Genomic DNA, 20,600 nt, shown 5'->3' on the forward strand with positions numbered 1-20,600 from the left:
GCACTGTCTATACTTCACTAATGCTTCCATTGATTTGCTCTCCAATGTACTTTTTAAAAGCCTTTATTATTTTCATTGTATCCTGAATATCTCTGATCATACGTGGTTCTCTGCGCTTGTAATTCCTACCTATCACCCTAGAGGGAACATGCTGGGCTTGCACCTTTCCCATTTCCTTTTTGAATGTCCCCCATTACTCTTTTCCCATTAGCAGCTATCCTAGTCTATCTTGGCCAGGTCCTGTATTATTTTACTAAAATCCACTCTCTCCCAATCCAAAACTTTTTTTTTTTGCAGCTTGTCTATTTCCTTGTCCATAACAAACTTAAATTGTATTATATTGTGATCACTATCACTAAAATGCTCCCCTACTACCACCTCAACCACTGTCTGTCTTCATTCCCAAGAATCAGGTCCAGTACAGATTCCTCCCTTGTTGGACCCTCCACATATTGATTTACAAAGTTCTCTTGAACACATTTCAAGACATCTACTCCATCCAAGCCCTTAAATACTTTGTAAATCCCAGTTAATGTTGGGAAAGTTGACATCACCTAATACCCTATTGTTATTGATTTTACACGCCTCAAACTGAGCACATATTTGCTCCTCAATATCCCTATATTTGGGGCTCTATAATAAATACCTAAAAAGGTGGCTGCTCCATTTTTATTCCAAAGCTCTACCCATAACGCCCCCTCCAAGATATCATCTCTCCTTATTGCAGCAACTGACTCCTTAACTAAATAATACAATGCCTCCTCCTCTTTTGCTTCCTCCCCTGAAGATTTATATCACTGAATGTTGAATCGCCAACCGTGTCCTTCTTTCAACCACGTCTCTGTGATGGTTACTATATAACACTTCTGCATGTCAATTATTGCCCTCAACTCGTCCATTTTTCCTGCAAAACTCCTGACATTAAAGCAGAGGCCATCCAGCCTGGCCTTACTCCCTTGAAATTTAGTACAGCAGTAGTTCCTCTGACTCGTTTGTTTTGCTGTATGATTTCATGCCCTTATTCTGCTAACTGATTATGTCCCTTCCCCTGTAAAATTAGTTTAAACTCCTCCCAACAACTTGAGCAAAACAGTATCACCAAGGATGTTAGTCCCATTCTGGTTCAGATGTAGACCATCCCGCTTGTACAGGCCACCTTCTCCAGAAATGGTCCCAGTGATCTAGAAATCTAAAACCCTCCGTCCTGCACCAACTCTTAAGCCACTATCTTCCTATTTCTGTGCTCACTAGGACATGGCACTGGGAGTAATCCTGAAGTTATAACCTGACGTTGTGTTTTTTAGTCCACTGCCTAACTCCCTAAATTCTTGAGGCAAGGCTTCATCCTTCGTTCAATCTATGTCATTGGTACCAATGTGTACCATGACCTCTGCCTTATCACCTTACCCCTTTAGAATGTTCTGCAGTCATTCAGCGACATCCCGGACTGTATCTTCAGGGAGGCAACATACCATCCTGGAGTCACGTTGATGGCCACAGTAGCGCTCATCTGTACCCCTGAGTATAGGATCCCCACAGTGACAAAGGGTCATCTAGACTCGAAACGTCAGCTCTTTTCTCTCCTTACAGATGCTGCCAGATCTGTTGAAATTTTCCAGCGTTTTCTCTTTTGGTATCCCCACAGTGCTTCATGGATGCACAGTTATGAATTGTTAGATCTGATCAAAGTCTATTCCATTTAGTATGGTGGTAGCGCAACACAAAACTTTCTCTCGATAAAACAATCTGAATCCCTGTGATCACTAGCAATTAAACCACCTAGGCTTGCTGTCAGGAGGAGTCCAGCACAGGTCACATCACACCATTTCCTGGAATCGAACTGCAGTCTAACGATTCAATTGAAACAACTGAAGGCCTTATATGTATGATCCAAAGAATAATGTGCTCCCATTTTGCAGAGGATATATTTACATGTGAAATTTATACAACAATCGCTATCAAATGATTTCAGACTGTATTAAATAGCAATTGGGAAATTAATGCAATTAGAAGTAAATACTTGATGTTTTTTCAAAAGATAAATTTTTAACCATTTCTGTTTACAGCAAAAATGCTAAATCCATTATTAAATAAATAGTAACTGCACATTAAAAAAAATCCTTGTTTTAACTGAAATATTTCAGCTCACTTTTATACATTAAATTGTATTGGCACATATTCATCCATTCCCCAAATCTACTGATGTCTTCTTGAAATCTGTGAAAATCCTTATTTTCTGTTGTGTCTTGTGTACTCTATGCCCAAGAGCAAATCCTATCATGCATATGTAGATCATTACAATTTGGGACTGTAACTTTAAACATTGAGATGAAAGGTGTTATGCGACCTGTGCTGGAGCCTGACAACAGGCCTAAATGGATTAATTACTAGCGATCAAAGGGATTCAGATTGTTTTTTTGATAGAAAGTCTTGTGTTGAATACCACCGTACTAAATGGGATAGACTTTGAACAGGTCTAGCAATTCAGAACAGTGCACCCAAGAAACACTGTGGGCCATCAGTGACAGAATTGTATTCAACCACAATTAGTAAATTCATGGCCTGGCATATCTCCTACTCTGCCATTATCACAAAGCTAGGGACCAACTCTGGTTCAATGAAGATCTTAGGAGGACGTGCCAGGAACAGTACCTAAAAATGAGTAGTCAGTCTGGTGAAGTTACAACACAGGACTATTCGTGGGCCAAACAGCATAAGCAGTAAGTAATGGATAAAGCAAAGTGATTCCACAACCAGCAGATCAGATCTAAGCTCTGCAGTGCTGCTACATCAAGTCACAGATAATTAAACAACTCAGGTGAAGGAGGTGGTTGCAGAAATATCACCATCCTCAATGGAGGAAACCACCTCCAGCACAAGTACAAAAGATTAGGCTCGTAACTCGTGACCTCATTACAGCCTTTGTTCTAACATGGACAAAAGAGCTGAATGCCAGAGGTGAGGTGAGAGTCACTGTCCTTGATATCAAGGCAGCATTTGACCAAGCGTGCCATCAAGGGGCCTTTGCAAAACTGATGTCAATCGGAACCAGCAGGAAACCGCTTTGCTGGCTGAAGTCATACCTAGCACAAAGGAAAAAGGTTGTGATGGTTGCAGCTCAATCATCTCAGTTCCAAGAATCCAAAGTGGAATCACTTTGCTCTGTTCATCATTTGCTGTTAATGCTGTTTGGCATATAAGTAGTCCTGCATTGTAACTTCACCAGATTGACTGCTTATTTTTAGGAGTAGCTCCTGGCATGCTCTCCTACACTTTTCTTTGAACCAGGGTTGATCAATCATCTCAGTTCCAGGACATTACTGTAGAAGTCTCTCAAAATCGAGTCCTAGGCTCAGCCGTCTTCAGCTGCTTCATCAATGACCATCTTCCATCTAAAGGTCAGAAGTAAGGATGCTCTATGATGATTGTACAATGTTCAGTATCATTCACAACTCCACAGATACTGAAGCAGTGTATGTCCAAATGCAGCATGACATGAACAATATCAAGGCTTGCTGACAACTGCCAAGAAACATTTACATCACAGAAAGACCAGGCAATGACCAACAAGATAGAATTTAACTATTGCCCCATGACATTCAATGGCATTGCCAATGCTGAATCTCATGCTATCAACATCCTAGGGAGAGGATGGGGTTACCACTGACCAGTAATTGAACTGGACTAGCCATGTAAATATTGTAGCTACAGGCAGAGGCTAAGAATACTGCAGCATGTAACTCACCCTGACTCCTCAAAGCCTGTTCCCCATCTAGAAGGCACAAGTCAGGAATGCGATGGAATACTCTCCACTTGCCTGGATGGGTGCAGCTGCACCAACACTCAAGAAACTTGAAACCATACAGGAAAAAGCAGCCCGCCTGATAAATACTTTTTCCTCAAATATTCACTCCCTCCATCAGTGATAAACATTGGTAGCAGTGTGTACCATCTTTAAGATGTACTGCAGCAACTCACCAAGGCTTTTTAGGCAACCCTTCCAAATCCACAACCATAAGAGGACATGGGCAGTAGAAACATGGGAACACTGGAGGTTCCCCTCCAAGTCACTCACCATTCTGACTTGGAAATATAATGCCATACTTGTACTTTTGTTGGATAGAAATCCTGGAACTCCCTCCCCAGTAGCACTGTGAGTGTACTTACACCACAGGCACTGCACCGGTTCAAGGAGACAGATCACCATGGCCCTCGAGTGCAATTAGGTATGAGCAATAAATGATTGCCCAGCCAATAACCTTCATAGCCTGTAAATTAATTTTAAAAAGGGTGCAAAGTTTGGAGACGAAGACCACAGACCCTGAGTATACCCTGAATAAATCTGGGGTCCTCCATCATTTTGGAAGGTGTTAAAGGCATTGGGTCGTTAATGGTGGTGCTGTAAAGTATCAATTTACTTTAATATGAAAATGAGTTGGATGAAAGATAACTAATTAGGCTCTACTGTTGTCTCCTGTTGCCATAGGAAAGAGGAAATCATTTTGAGATGAGGTAAGTGGCTTCCTAATCAGCCCAGGAATATCACAGACAGACAGCATTTGCAGTTTTGTCTTGTATGGTTTGCAGCCAACTGAGGAATAGAGAGCAAAAAAATAAAACTAACCAAGCCTTAACTCTATCATGGATGAGAACACGCACTCAAATTGAAGATCAGGTTCATGAGTTGTTAAAAGGAGTCTGGAAGATTTGACTAGCTTGGAGCTAGAGGGGCAAATCTACAATGTAATCCTCACACTAAGAGATAGTTCTGGGAATTAGAAGTTATCCAGCTGGGAATGTAAAATGGAAGGAATTCACTCAAAGCTAGGAGTAACTGTGAACTGCTTGCTATAATATCTGTAATTCCTTAGAGAGTGGTGGGTGATAAGCAACAAAAACTACTTCTATAGCTTATTTCTACAGTTGTTTGCAAATGTTTGTTTACTCATTTTTTTTAGTCTTTGTTACAATAAAAGCTTTCAAATTCAAAATCTTGACATGTCATTCCTTCAAATGGAAGTCTGAAATTTTCTTGAGAAGTTGTTGGTCTTGACAGAGGTCCAAACAAAACTGGGGGCTTCTTGTGGGACTTCTAATCCATAGGCTGAGGCAAGTACAGTTTGATTTTCTAAAGTTTAAATGAACACGATTTCAATGAACTTGCTTTATTCTTTGAAAAATTAAGGATGGCTATACCTAAAGTGGAAGCTTTCCTTGAAAAAGAGAATTGCCTTTTAGTGCCTTGCAACAATTAATAATGGTTTATTTAAAAGCATTGGAAGAGAAGATGAAAATAGTCTTAAAAGTAGCTGCCACAAAAGCAAAACTAGTTGAGGTATTGGCTTAACATTTGAACCTTGAAGAAGGCAAGAGTAATCCAGACAAAATACTGCAAGAACTTAATTGCAAATGAAGCACCTTGAAGTGAAAAATGAAAAGCAAAAACCCGAGCTAGAAAGAGAAGAAACAGAAAGGGGAATGGAAAGACTTGAATTAGAATTTCAAAGGGAAACTCAAGTCAGAAAATTTGAACTGGACAGAGGCAGGCTTTGATTATATGGTCAAGGAATAGCAAACAGGTGTGATGATGTTTCAGATTTAACTCCTGGTTTGCCTATGCAAGAAATAGCTGTCTAATGCCTACACTCAACGAGAAAGGAGTTGAAATATATTATGTCTCATTGGATAAAATTGCTACATAATTGGGACACTTGGTTTGATTTATTATTGTCACAAGTATTAATGTACAGTGAAAAGTATTGTTTCTTGCATGCTATACAGACAGAGCATACCATTCATAGAGAAGGAACCAAGAGAGTGCAGAATGTAATGTTACAGTCATGGCTAGGGTGTAGTGAAAGATCAACTTAATGCAAGCTAAGTCCATTCAAAAGTCTGATGGCAGCAGGGAAGATGCTGTTCTTGAGTTGGTTGGTACGTGACCTTAGACTTTTGTATCTTTTTCCCAAAGGAAGACGGTGGAAGAGAGAATGTCCAGGGCATGTGGGATCCTTAATTATGCTGGCTGCTTTGCCGAAGCAGTGAGAAGTGTAGACAGAGTCAATGGATGTGAGGCTAGTTTGCGTGATGGATGGGCTACATTCACAACATTTTATAGCTCCTTGTGGTCATGGGCAGAGCAGGAACCATAGCAAGCTGCGATACAGCAAGAAAGAATGCTTTCTGTGGTGCATTTGTAAAAGTTGGAGACACTTGTGGCTAAGATGTCAAATTTCCTTAGTTTTCTAAGAAAGTAGAGGCGTTGGTGGGCTTTCTTAACTATTGTGTCGGCATGGGAGAACTAGGATAGGTTGTTGGTGATCTGGACACCTAAAAACTTGAAGCTCTCAGCCGTTTCTACTTTGTCCCATTGATGCAGACAGGGGCATGTTCTCCTTTATGCTTCCTGAAGTCAATGATAATCTCCTTTGTTTAGTTGACATTGAGAGGAGGTTATTGTTGCCGCACCAGTTCACCAGATTCTCTATCTCATTCCTGTACTCTGTCTTGTCATTGTTCGAGATCCAATCCACTACAGTGATGTCGTCAGCAAACTTGAACATCGAATTGGAGGGGAATTTAGCTACGCAGTCATTGGTGTATAAGGATTATGGTAGGGGGCACAGCCTTGTGGGGCACCGGTGTTGAGGATGATCGTGGAGGAGGCACTATTAATAGGTCCTTACCTATGGTCTGTGAGTCAGGAAGTTCGGGATCCAGTCAGCGAGAGAACATAAGAAATAGGAGCAGGAGTAGGCCATCTAGCGTCTGGTGCCGAGGCCCACGCCACAGAGTTTGGAAATGAGTTTTGTGGGAATAATAGTGTTGAAGGCTGAGCTGTGGTCAATAAATAGGAGTCTAAGTATCCTTGTTATCCCGGTGTTCCAGACTTGAGTGCAGGGCCAGGGAAATGGCGTCTGCTGTGGACCTGTTGTGGCGGTAGGCAAACTGGTGGATCCAGGTATTCTGGGAAATTGGAATTGATTCATGCCATGACTAACCTTTCAAAGCACTTCATAATAATGGATGTCAGAGCCATCGGCTGAAATTCATTAAGCACGCTGTTTAGTTTTTCTTAGGTATTGGGATGATGGTCATTTTCTTGAAACAGATCGGGACCTCAGATTGTTGTAAAGAGAATATCTGTGAATACCTCGCCAGCTGATCCATGCAGGATTTGAGTGCTCGTCTGGGTATCCCATTCGGACCAGTTGCTTTCTGTGGATTCATCCAGGGCTTCCAGAGTGGAGGGCATGCTCTCGCTGACTTCTTGCTCAAAACAGGTGTAGAATGCATTGAGCTCATCAGGGAAGGGTGCGTTGGAGCTGACGATTTTACATGCCTTCATCTTGTAGTCTTATGTCTTGCAGACCTTGCCATAGACAGCGGGGGTCGGTGTGGCTAGCCTCTAGCTTGGTCCAGTACTGTCTTTGAGCATCTTTGATGGATTTTCTTAGATTGTATTTGGCTTTCTTGTACACGTCAGTGTTGCCTGACTTGAACGCCTCAGACCTGGACTTCAGCAAGCAATGGATGTCCCTGTTCATTCATGGTTTCCAATTGGGGAACACAGGGATTTGCTTCTTTGGCACACAGTCTTCTACACACTTACTAATGAAGCCAGTTACTGCAACGGCGTACTTGTTCAGGCTGGTCGCGGGGTTTTTAAATACTGACCAGTTCACTCACTCCAAGCAGTCCTGTAGGAGATCATCCAATTCCTCAGACCAACGTCGCATGACTTTCTTTGATGGGGGCAAGAGCACAGCCTTGTGATCTGATTTGCCAAAGTGTGGGTGGGCAATAGAGATGAAGGCAGGTTTGATATTTGTGGAACACTGGTCTAGGATGTTTGAGCCTCTGGTGGAACAGGAAACATATTCGTGGTAACTTGGTAGTATGCTCTTGAGTTTGGCATTTCCATTAGGGTATTTGGTAGTAAAAGCATTGGGGGTTATTCAACTCTTTTTGTAGATTAACACATAGGAACTGGTTCCAAAAGCTTATGCACAAAAATAAGAGGCTTTCAGAGTGACATATTCAGATTTTTGTTGAATTTGTTACAAACAAAATCTGTGATGCTATAGGTCGATGAAGTTGAATCAGGATTTTGAGAACCTTAAAAAGATGTTAAGGGAGGAATTTAAAAATAGGAATCCCCTTGAGTTTTAAAATTCTCATATTTTGTTTTTAAATTCTTCCCTTCCCTCCCTCAGCAATCTCGCTACCTCTAAAATCCTTTGAGATCTCCACACTCTTCCAATTCTGGCCTCTTAATGCATTCACAATTTTAATCACCCCACTACCAGCAGCTGTTCCTAGAATTGCCTTAGATCCAAAATTCTGAATTCTCTGCCTAAAACTTCCTGCCTTTCTTTTTGGCTTATATCTTCCTCTGCAACCAAGCTTTTGATCATCTGTCCAACATTTCCATATATGGCTCAGTGTCTTTCATTTTTTAATAGTGTTTTTGTGAAATGCTCCAGTAACATGGAGAGATGGAAGCATTGTGATAATTTCACTGGACAAGTAATCCAGAGACCCAGGAGAGTGGTCAGGGAACATGGGTTCAAATCCCATCATGGCAGCTGGGGCAATTAAAATTCAATAATAAACTTTGAAACCTAGCCTTTGTAATGGTGACCATGAAATTGCCATCAATTATCATTAATGCCCTTTAGGGAAAAAAAATCTGCCTACACGTGACTTCATGAAATGGCCTAGCAAATAACTCAGTTGTATCAAACTACAACAGAAAAGACCACCCATACTGACCTAGACACCAGAAAAGGCAGTGGCATACTCAGCTCTATCAACCTTGAAAAATCCTCATTACTAACATCTGGGGTCTTCTCCCAAAATTGGGAGGTCTATCTCACAGAGTCATCAAGCAACAGCCTGGCAATGTCACACTCACCTGATAATTCCCCCAACAGCACCTTCCCCATCTCTGGGTAGTCCTGATGGTTGCTGCCAACACCTTGGTCAAAGACTTTAAAAACAAAGATGAAAATCTGATATCCATCAAAAGTATGCCACTTGGTACTTTAATGGCAGCCAGAAGGGTGGAATTGTTGTCTGAGGATGTGACCACACCATGTGAATGTTTCTCACTTTAGTTTCATTAGCTCAGCTAATTGTTTTTGTTCGCATGGCATTCAAAGATGCAACACAAAGGAGGACTTCCTCATTCTTTTGCCACTCAAAAGAAAGACAAGAGAAGGGTGTCTACACTGAATTTCAAAAGTATGTGATGGAGAAAACATTCTAATCAGGAAGTTGGTTTCAACCATAACTGATGTCCACCATCAACGCAGGCGTTGTTGCACTTGCAGAAATGATCTTGAGTTCCCCTCCTTTGTTATCCACCAACAAGCATGAGTGAAAAAGGTTACTGATCTTTTTCATGTAATGACAGCTGTTGTCAGGATCGTTAGCTCAATTTGTGCCAAAGCTGTGAAACATTGCTTGTTCAAATCATTACTCAATGAGCTTGATGCCACCTATGGTGAGCTAATCCTTAATGTAGCTTTGAGGTGGTTAAGTTGAGGCAAAGTCCTCCAGAGATTTTTAGATCTGCTCCATGAAACTGTCACCTTTCCTATATCAAGAAATGGGGTGCACAGTGAGTTATCAGATAATGCATGGTTGCTAGTCTTGGTGTTTCATACAGACATAAGTGAAAAATTGAATGAGCAGAACACGAACTGCGGGGAAAGGATAGAGAGTTCATGTGATCAGCGCAGTGAATGTATTCAAGTAGAGACTGGGCCTGTGATCCTCCCAGTTAAAGAACAAAATTATTAAGCAATAAAAATCCAACAGGTCGAGCAGAAATGGTTTCATCCAAATAAAATCTGCAACCACCTGAATAAATTAGGAAAGGAATTCAACAGATGATTTCAGGACTTAGACAAGATGGAACAATGAATACGTTTATCTCAAATCCTTTTTTCCAAGTGGACATTGGAAACTGACAGCAAACTTTCGGCGGGTATTCGAATAAAGCAGTGGACTTGAAATGGAAATAATCACCATGCAAAATGACATGAAAGCCAGGTCAAGGAACAAAGACTTTTGGGGACTTGTAAACAGAGAACAGTGCCCTCTTTTGATATTGTGTGCATTCAAGGTAAAGAATCATACAATACAGAAGAAGGCCTTCACCCTGTCAAGTCTGCATCGACATGCGAAAAACACCTGATTTCCCACATAATCCCATTTACCAACACTTGGCCCATAGCCTTGAATATTATGACATGCCAGTTGCTTATCTAGGTGCTTTTTAAAGGATGTGAAGCAACCCACCTTTACCACCCTCTCAGGCAGCACATTCCAGACTGTCAGTACCCTCTGGGTAAAAACATTTTTCATCATATTCCCCCCTAAATCTCCTGCCCCTCACCTTGAATTTATGTCTCCTCGTGACTGACCCTTCAACTACAGCCGCTACATATCAAATCTGTCCATGCCCCTCAGTCTTGCACATCTCATCAGGTTGTTCCTCAATCTTCTTTGCTCCAATGAAAACAACCCAGCCTATCCAACCTCTCATCATAAGTTAAATGTTCCATCCCAGGCAGCATCCTGGTGAATCTTCTCTGTACCCACTCCAGTGCAATCACATCTTTTTTACAATGTAGTGACCAAAACTACATAAAGTACTCTAGCTCTGGCCTCACCAAAGTTCTATACAACTCCAACATGATTTCCCTGCTTTTGTAATATATGACTCGATTGATAAAGGCAAGTGTCCCATATGTCTTTTTCACCATCCTACTAACATGTCTTCTATCTTCAGAGATTTATGGACAAACACGTAAAGGTCCCTTTGTCCCACAGAACTTCCTGTTGTCATTTTGTTCATTGAACACTTCCTTGTCAAATTACTCCTTTCAAAGTGTATCACCTCACACTTTTCAGGATTAAATTCCATCTGCCACTTATCTGCCCATTTGACCATTCCATCATGGTAGCACAGTGGTTAGCGCTGCTATCTCAGTGCCAGGGACCCAGGTTCAATTCCAGGCTTGGGTCACTGTCTGTGTGGAGTTTGCACGTTCTTCCATGTCTTCATGGGTTTCCTCAGGGTGCTCTGATTTCCTCCCACAGTCCAAAAGCCACGATGATTAGGTGGATTGGCCATACTAAATTCTCCCTCAGTGTACCCGAACAGGGGCCGGAATGTAGCGACTAGGGAATTTTCACAGTAACTTCATTATGGTGTTAATGTAAGCCTATTTATGACACTAATAAATAAACTTTAAACTTTATATCTTCTTGTAGCCCAAGACACTCAGTCTCAACCTTTGTTGAAGGCCTAGTTTGATCCCACATACCTGTGTATGTGGCTTTTGCCACCCACATGAAAACTATGAAGTCTTAGTATCCCTCATCTCACAGATGTTCATCTGATGAACCGTACAAGACTGGCCATCTCAAACTACAACCCAGGCTTCACAGCATTCAGATAGAGTGCACTAAGAACAGGTAAATGTTATACACAAGTATACTTTGGGGAGTTTTAGTAAAGTCAAATTTCTAAGAGTCGATATTGTGTTACATTTTGATGCTAAAAGTGATCTTGTGCTTATGAAGGTTGGAGACCACTGGCGTACAGTTTTGGTCGTTTTATTTGAAGATGGGTGAAATTGCATTGGAAGAGCTTCAGAGAAGGCACACTCAACTCAGTCTTGGGATGAAGTTTTTTTTTACAAAAAAAGGTTCAACAGATTGGGCCAAGAACCATTAGGTTTTTGAAAAATGAGCAATGATCTTACAGGAACATATTAGATTCTGAGGGAGCTTGATAGTTGGATACTTGGAGGACGTTTAGTTTTGTGGGGGAAATGAGGACTCGGAAACAGTTTAAAAAAAGTATCACTCATTTCGAGAGGAATGAGTTTTTATTCCTCTCAGAGGATCATAATCTGTGGAATTCTCTTTCTCAGAAAGTAGTGGAGGTTGGGTCATTCAAGGCTGAGTTTGACTGATTCTTGATAGACAAGAATAATGGAGGACAGACAGGAAAGTGGACATTGGTTACAATCAAACCAGCCATGATCTTATTGAACAGTCGAATTGGTTTGAAGAGTTAAATGTTCTACTTCTGCTTCTAAGTCTTATGCTCCTATGCAGAGAACAGGTACAGACATAATAGGCCCAATGGTCTCCTTCTGTGCACCACCCTATGATTCTATGACTCTTGTATGCTTCTGAAAGGCAACTGGATACACTTAGGAGATATAATCTGTCGGAATGTTAGTTCAAATTGTTCAGTCCAATGGGCTGCATTCTTCATTGTAACAATAGAATTTTAATTTGGGGGGCTTTGGCAGAATTCAAAGGAGTCTGGGATAAAAAGGAGCTGCCAACAGAACATAGAGAGAAGTCTTGCAAAACCATGGGATGTATCTGGCGTGCAGGAGCACTCAGTGACTTTCATAATTGAAAAAAGTGGAACACTAGGGAGTGGAGGTAGAGTGTCTCATGATTTTCTTTTAGGAACTTACACTATGACAATGCTGCAACCCAACTTATATTTCTTTGAAATCAAGTGACTTTCTGTGCTAGGTTTCTCTGGATTGAGAATCAAACTGCTGATGTTAACTTCCACAGGAAAGGACTATGTTAATAGGGAACAGGGACTTGTTACATTTATTGAAGTATATGCATTGTATTGGAGACATGGCTGCATTCTCAGTTTCTGGGGATTGTAATCCAGCTGTTTTGCAGAATTCACAGGATTTGGAACAGAAGTTTAATGCATAGGAATAGGATAGAGTATAAGTAGAGACTAAAGTCAGAAGTATAATCTAGATGATTTGAAATACTGTATTTATTTGTTAAATAAAGTGAATTACTCTTTAGTTTGAATTAAGCAATGAATGCAAATGGGAAGTTTTAAAAAAAAATTTATTCTATCCTTAAAGTTACAAAGCCAATGCTCAGAAAAAACTGTGCAAACCCAAATCCGTTCCTTTCTTGCTCCAGAAATGAAAATCCAATTTAATCCAATTTCCAATTGAATCCAATTCACGGTCCTCACAAGAGAGACAAACAAGATCCAAACTGACAAGATAAAGCATTGCACTCCATCTTAGGCTTGATCCGATGGTTGATTTCGGCCAAAAGGCTGAGAGCTGAAGTATGTTTCAATTATCAGGTTATTTAAATTAAACAGCTTTGAAACCTCAATAAATTACTAAAGGTTTACAAATATAGTTTCTTCGAGCAGTGAGCAAGGGCGAGTGGTTGGAATGATTAGAATGTAATATTGTGATATTGTAAGTGATTTCAGAATATTTTTCTGAATTGTTAAATCATTTAGTGCTTAATAAGTTAAACATTTTATATCAGGCATTATTGATGGAGGCAAATGGAGAGTTAAAGAGGCCAGTCAAAAGATTTGAGATTGATTGACTGCTTCTGGAGTAGCTGCAAGTTGTTCAGTTTTTTAAATTCTTAGTAAACATTTGAGCTAACTAGCTATTTCATTCCCTGTAGACATAAAATAAATTCAGAACATTTAAAATTATATTTGGTATATAGCTTTTTTCCCCCAATTTTTAATTGCTGTGGCAGGATATAGTCATAAATAAATAGAACAAAGGCAGATTTTTTATCACATTTAACCTTTGTGCCTAGAGGCCAGAAGAAGAGACAAGCCAAGGCCTATAAAATCAGAGACCTCAAATCACCACTATCATTATAAATTGAAATGGTTGAACCAAAATATAAAGTTTCTGTTCCTGACACAAACATGGAAGGTACAATCTGGCAATAATTTTTGTGAAGTTCCTGCAAACACAATTTGATCTACAAATGACAGTTAGCTCTTTCTCAGATATTATTGAGGATAGGTTTTTGCCTACACCATCCAATCCATTCTTCCATACAGAATGAAGTCCAGGAAGGGATAGATTTTCCCTGAAGAGTGCCAAACAGATAAATAATATCACTGGATAGCTGCAAGCTTTATAGGCATCTTCAGCATTTGTTTGTTCGATCACAGTAGATGATCGCCAAAGTAACTGGACCGTCAGCCTTACAATTCAGTTTCCTTGACAAAATTATTCATTTTGTTAAAAATGTTTTCTGCCTCTCTCCACTTTGTCCTTAAGTTAGCACAGATGAAAAATGCAGTTTTGAGTCCATATTCATTGCTATGGCATACACTGGATTAATAGCAAGAAAAGTTGCAAGGCATGTTAAACTTTCCCTCAGATCTTCATTTTCTTCTATTGATTGAAACTGTAGGAATGAAGTTACATGGAAACTAGATGCAGGGGTAGGCCATTCAGTCCTTCGAGCAAGCTTGAACATCAAATTAATATCCTGATCCCACCTTCCCCCCCATATCCCTTGGTCCGTTTAGTCCTAAGAGCTATATCCACTTTCTTCTTGAAATCACATGTTTTGGCCTCAACTACTTTCTGTGGTAGTGAATTCAACATCTTCACCACCTTCTGGGTGAAGAAATTTCTCCTCACTTCAGTTCCAATAGGTTTGCCCCTTATCCACAAATTATGACCCCCTAGTTCTGAACTTCCCCGCCACTAGGAACATTCTTTTAGAATCTACCCTGTCTAACCCTGTTAGAATTTTATGAGTTTCTATGAGAACCCCTCTTACTCTTCTAAACTCCAGTGAATATGATCCTAACCAACTTAATCTCTCCTCATATGACAAACCTTCCATCCCAGGAATCACCTAGTAGACATTTGCTCTACTCCCACGATGGCACAGTGGTTAGCACTACTGCCTCACGGTGCGAAGGACCCGGGTTCAATTTCCAGCTTGGGTCACTGTCCGTGCAGAACCTGCACGTTCTTCCCATGTCTTCATAGGTTCCCTCCAGCTGCTCCAGTTTCCTCCCATAGCCCAAAAGGAGTGTTGGTTCGGTACACTGGCCTTGCTAAATGCTCCCTCTGTGTACCCGGACAGATGCCAGAGTGTGACAACTAGGGGATTTTCAGTGTAACTTCATTACAGTGTGAATGTAAGCCTACTTGCGACACTGATAAATAAACTTAAAACTTTGGAATTTCTGAAGAGCTCGCGTTGTTAAATATTTTGACAGGTGCCGGATTAAACATATAAACAAACGTAAACAACAACAAATACTGACAGACAGACATGATGCTCCTGACCTGCCAAGTTAACTACGGTGAGCACCACGACCCCAGTCCCCCACCCTGACAGCTTGGAGCTACTCACTCGATCTGATGAGAAAGATGTCGGTCTGTTTGTCTGAGTTGAAGTCTCCAAATGCGGCCACGGTTCCCCAGGCTTCCGAGCCGAAGAGCTCGGCGGTGACATCCTGCAGAGCGGAGACGGCAGGATGCCAGGGGATGAGGCAGAAGGTGGCGAGGAGGTGGAGAGATCGGATGAGAGCGGGGCCCATTGCCGGACTCACACAGAGAGAGAAAGCAGACCCCAGCACCGTCACCCAGCAACCCAGCACAAACTGCTTTCCGGCCGGAAATCACGGCCCCTCCCTCACCCTAACAGACGTTAAACAAAAAAAAAGGCGCAGCAAAACCCGAATTAATATACAAATATGTTTGTCAGCTTTTTTTATATATATATAAAAAGTTGACCCGAATCAAGTGGAAAAGTTTGGGGTTGGGTGTAGACTTCGCGACACTGTCGCGCGATAGGGCCAGATCCAGTATGGACGACTTGCGCTGGATGTTGACAGATTTCAGGTCCCGATCGAAACGTACAGGTTTGCAAATAAATAGGTGGCACGAGTGTGAAACTATTAACATTGGTGTTATGTTTTACATCCTAGGCTTAGTTAGTGAGCTCTGAACGTGTTTGGCTTAAGTCTTGCGTATTGTGCTGACTGTCCTTACCTAAGTCTTGTTGCCTGTGTAACACAATATCCCCATATCACATATTATATAGATATTTAATATATTTATAATATGTACATATGGTCGTGTTGTTGAATAAAACACGTCGTTGGAACTTTCGGTGGTTTGCAATTGACTACTCATGTTAGTACACTTTCTGCTTAGGTTGCTTTTGCTGTTGGTATTGGTGTCATTGCTATTTTCAGCACTCTGCATGCTACTTCCAAATGCGTTATATGTATGCGCTTGACAGAAAATTGCCGAACCTTTCACTAAAATGGGAAGTATCAGTGAAAACGTAATCAAACATATTGTTGATGAAATAACCTTCGTTAATCTTATCTAAACGGTTATGAGCTGCTACTGCCGTTTCAACTGTAACCTTCTCTTGAAAGGTCACGTAACTTTTTAAGTGTCTACCCCGTCATGCTGAGCAATTTAACCCCATTAAAATTTCATTTGCTTTAATATTCAACCGACTGCATTTGTAACAAAGGATCGTAAAGGAAGGGTACGTTTCATCAGTTGGTTTATTTATTCGTGCATAACTTAATTATGCTGGTACATTTTTATTTTCATGCATATTTCTGACTTTTCAAAGTCATATCTCATGGTAACTACCTTTTTTGGAATCAAATTTCTAGTTATTCGTAAATTTCAGAGATCTGTGAATTTTTTTTGTAAAAAAAGTCTAAAATCAGTGGAGTCTTCCCTATAATTTAACACAACTTTAATCTCTCCATTTCAGTTTTTAGGTTGGTTTTTGTTACATTTTTCTTATTTACAGCATTTTGCCTGTACTTTATACAATTTTGTCATTGAGATAAATTCCATGATTAAGGAACATGTTCATGTTTAAACTTACAATTGTTTAGAAATTGTATATATTGAGATCTGTTGTAATTTTGAAAAATGTAACAGTAAATGCATGCTCGCTACTGGATTTCATTATGTGTTATTTACTAACCTTGCATGTATGAACTAATTACTTAATGTGTGAATTGCTATAATATACCGTAGCAAGAGAAGCGTGTTTTTGAAAGTTGAAAATGGAAGTTACCAACTCCGTTGATGATGACAACCCCACCTACAATCATAATTACTCTTTACTGGGTAAGTTGTTACTGTTTATATACTGAATGTAATATTTCAGCATGAGTATCATCTTCAGATGATTATGTAAATTTGTATTGTAATGCACTTAGTATTGTGGAACAGAGATGATTGTAGTTTTCAACAGCAGAACACGAGTAACTTCTCTTAAGCTCCCAAGAACATGAGCCTAAAACTAAATGTGAGGCATTTAGGTCACACAAGAAACCTTGAACATTCAATACCCAATTGGATCATCTTATATATGGTCCTGCTCAACAACAGTAGGCAACTGAGTGTTGAAACCAGAATTAGGTTGCTTCTCCTTCCATTTTTTAATATTGATTCTCACCCATTTCTTCCTGCTTAAAAATAGCTCAAATATTCAGATCATCATCTGCAAAGCTTATGCCCAGGAATTCAAAAGAGTTACTGTCACTTATTCTAAATTGGCATTTAAAAGATTATTTTTATTAACTCAGTTATAGTGAGTTTAACTGTACTCACTATACAGTTGAAAAAAAATCTTCAGATGATGACTTCATAGGCGCCAAATTCTACAGCTAAGTTTGAAATGTGATCTTGAGAGTTACTTTCTAAGCATCTCATTTCCCTTTCTTCTTTCCAAATATTGTGCCACAGAGCTCCATATCTATGAGTAGTATCATATTTGTAATCCATTACTGCAGGCTTATGGTATACTCAGTCAGTGAACGTTTTGGTACAATGATTTTGCAAACTCTAGTTTGCACTTGAGACACTTCCTGTTCCCTTTAGCTTTCTATTAGTTACAACTAAAATGAGCACTTTTGTGAAGCAGTTCCATTTCTGCCTCCATTGTTCCATCTCTCCATTATTCTTTGTATAATTTAGTAGAGCCCCTTTGAAGATGGGGAGCTGATCAAGAAAATTAATGCATCCAAAACGTAGCACTCAGATCTAGAATGTTAGGGTATTAAACAGCTATGCCTGAGAAGCGTTTGACTGGCTCTGAACTCTGGTTTCAGACAATTTAATGGTTAATGGCAAAAAGCTGTGAAATATGCACTTGCACCATTCTACTTGTTTAGTGGAAAATAATGAAGGAACAACAAAGGAATAGTTATGAAAACAGAAGATGCTGGAAAAATCTCAGCAGGACTGACAGCATCTCTGGAGAGAGAATAGAGTCAACATTTTGTGTCCGGATGACTCTTTATCAGAGGCAGAGAAGGAATAATTGTTGTTGTTGAGTTCAGGCAGCAAAATCAGCAATAGTGTTCATGCATTTTCTATTCAGAAATTCAGCAATCTTTCCAAGAGGATGCAATCTTTTTTACTGTTGAGAGAGATTGTCCTTCAAATTCCTCAAGTTTCAAGAAATTGTTTAATATTTGGAAACAAAGGAAAAGGAAAAAAAGAAATGATAACCAGCAACTTGAGTTTATGAAAAGAGTTTGTTTAGAACAGCAGGGACAAGAAGTCTGACTTTTCGGCCCCAAGGTAGTGATGTTCTCTCATGATTACTAGCTTGTCTTTTGAATTCCTGTCATTCACGAGTAATCTGATGCCCAGAGTACATGGAAATATTTAGCTGCCAACCATGTTTGTGGCACCACCACTAAACTACTGCTTAGAAACTTGAGGTTAACTATTGTTGCTGAAAATTCCTTCAGATTAGCAAGCACCTCTCTGCTTATGTTAGAGTTGGAAGAAATAGTAGGAAGTGACTTTGTTTATTTCTTTGTTTATTTTTCTGTACGTTGTTTTAAGATTGTCAGTTGTGATTTATTGGTATATTTACAAAATATAATTCAACTGTGTAAGCATTTATAAAAGTAGATAAACATATTTTCCCACTCTATTTTGAATGATACAGAGAAGATTGACATGATCCTTCTCAAGAATGACATACAAATATATGAAACGTTCCCTTTTTTGATTGTGAATGGGTAACAATGTGGCAGGCAGATTTTAACTTGGGCATGTGTAAGGTTGTCCATTTTGCACAAAACGGTAGTCCAAGTATTAGCTGGATTACTAAAATTACATAGAATATACAGTAATACAGAAGTGGTCCATTTGGTGCAACTAGGAAAGCAAATGGCATGTTGGCATGATGGCCACGCTCGCCTCAATGCCAAAAAATCCTGCCCAAGGTCAATGGACCTTTCCATGGTCCTACGATTCCACTGGCAGGTAGGATGGGAAAATTCCACCCTTTGGCTGGATTTTTACCACCCCGCCTCTCACAGGAAATAAAGCGGGCGAGGGGCAGACAAATGCAAGGTCCATTGACCTCAGGCAAGATCTTATGGTTTTGGGACGAGCAAGGCCATAAAATCCTGTCCATTATCTCCAACTACTCTACTAAAACTTTCCGTAACTGAGTCACTACTCAGCCTTCACTTTTTATCTGTCTTTGGGAAATAAATAGTAAAAATCTGGTAAAAGGACAGATGGTTAGGGGCCAAAAAGATCAGAGACAGAGGGCGTGGCTTAGCTACTAAGTGTACTAAGTGAATGTGTTGCACCTTTCTTGGCCAATGTATGAGAAAAGCCAACTGTGTATTTAAAAGTTGATAAGTCACCGAGACTGGATCAGATTTACCTGAGGACAGTAAGCAAAGTAAGGATGGAAATTATGAAGGCGCTGACCATAATCCTCCAGTCCTCCTCATATGCAGGAGTGGTGCCAGAAAATTAAATATTACATGCTTATTCAAAACAAGATGTAAAGATAAGGTGAGCAAATACAGACCAGTCAGTTTAACCCCAAGATGGGAGAGAGTTTTTAGAAACAGTACAAGACAAATTTAACAGTCGCCTGGATATATGTTATTTAGTTAAAGGAAGGCTGCATGGATTTTTTGAGGGAAAACTGCATTTAATTGACTTAATTGAGTTTTTGATGAGGTAACAGAGAGGACTAATGAGGTTGATATGGTCTAATGTGGTGTACATAGACATGCAAAGACATTTGATAAAGTGTCGCGTAACAGGCTTGACAGCAAAATTGAAGTTGATGGAATTTAAGGGACAGTGGCGGTGCAGATATGGGGAGGAATTTTCCCATCCTGACCACAGGAATCATAGCATGTGGTGGCAGATCATGCAAAGGTCCATTGACCTCAGGAGGATTTTCAGGTTTTGGGGTAAGTGCAGCTAGAAAATCCCACCCATGAGAACAGTGACTAGTGGTGAATGGGTTAGAGTTGTTTGGGCTAGAGGAAGGTATACAATAAGTTTTGCTGGGTATTAAAACCATTGCTTTTCTTGATACAGACAAATAACCTAGAATTGGGTTTGCAGGGCACAGTTTCAAAATTTGATTATGACAAAGCTTAGAAAATAATTTGAATTGGGAGGAGGATAACTGATATACTTCATGAGGGTATAAGCAGACTGGTGGAATGGTTGGACACGTTGCATATGAAAACTAATTTAAAGAATTGTGTACATTTTTTGTAGGAAACACAAAGAAAGGCAATATCAAATAAAGGATACAAATTCTAAATTGAAATAAAGGAGCAGAGGGAGCTCTGTTTATATGTGCATAAATAATTGAAGATAGCAGGACAAGTTGAGAGAGTGGTTAATACGAGATCCTGGACTCTACAAATAAAAGAACAAAGTACAAAAACAAGGAAGTTGTGGTAAACCTTCATA

At 40.0% G+C, this 20,600-nt stretch overlaps 2 protein-coding genes and 1 pseudogene across 4 annotated transcripts in view; 2 read left to right on the forward strand and 1 right to left on the reverse strand.

Annotated features, from left to right (window-relative positions):
- The window catches only part of itfg1 (integrin alpha FG-GAP repeat containing 1), a 289,515-nt gene extending 274,048 nt beyond the window's left edge, over window positions 1–15,467 (reverse strand). Inside the window, exon 1 of the mRNA XM_080186953.1 lies at window positions 15,220–15,467. Within this exon, the coding sequence (XP_080043079.1) occupies window positions 15,220–15,406 (187 nt within the window). The 5' untranslated portion in view covers window positions 15,407–15,467. The remainder of the gene's footprint in view (window positions 1–15,219) is intronic.
- Window positions 15,468–15,659: 192 nt separating this feature from the next.
- phkb (phosphorylase kinase, beta) overlaps window positions 15,660–20,600 on the forward strand; it is a 274,002-nt gene continuing 269,061 nt past the window's right edge. For 2 of the 3 annotated variants that reach the window (XM_080186954.1, XM_080186955.1), the window contains exons 1-2: window positions 15,664–15,730; window positions 16,881–16,973. In XM_080186954.1, coding sequence (XP_080043080.1) covers window positions 16,910–16,973 — 64 coding nt within the window. In that variant the 5' untranslated portion in view covers window positions 15,664–15,730; window positions 16,881–16,909. Of the gene's footprint in view, window positions 15,731–16,880; window positions 16,974–20,600 lie in introns of all 3 variants that reach the window. The other variant, XM_080186956.1, reaches the window with a different exon arrangement.
- LOC145342759 (U6 spliceosomal RNA) lies at window positions 18,772–18,872 on the forward strand (annotated as a pseudogene).

This window comes from Carcharhinus amblyrhynchos, chromosome 4, assembly GCF_965287045.1.
Source record: "Carcharhinus amblyrhynchos chromosome 4, sCarAmb.v2.hapA, whole genome shotgun sequence".
NCBI classification, from domain to species: Eukaryota; Metazoa; Chordata; class Chondrichthyes; order Carcharhiniformes; family Carcharhinidae; genus Carcharhinus; species Carcharhinus amblyrhynchos.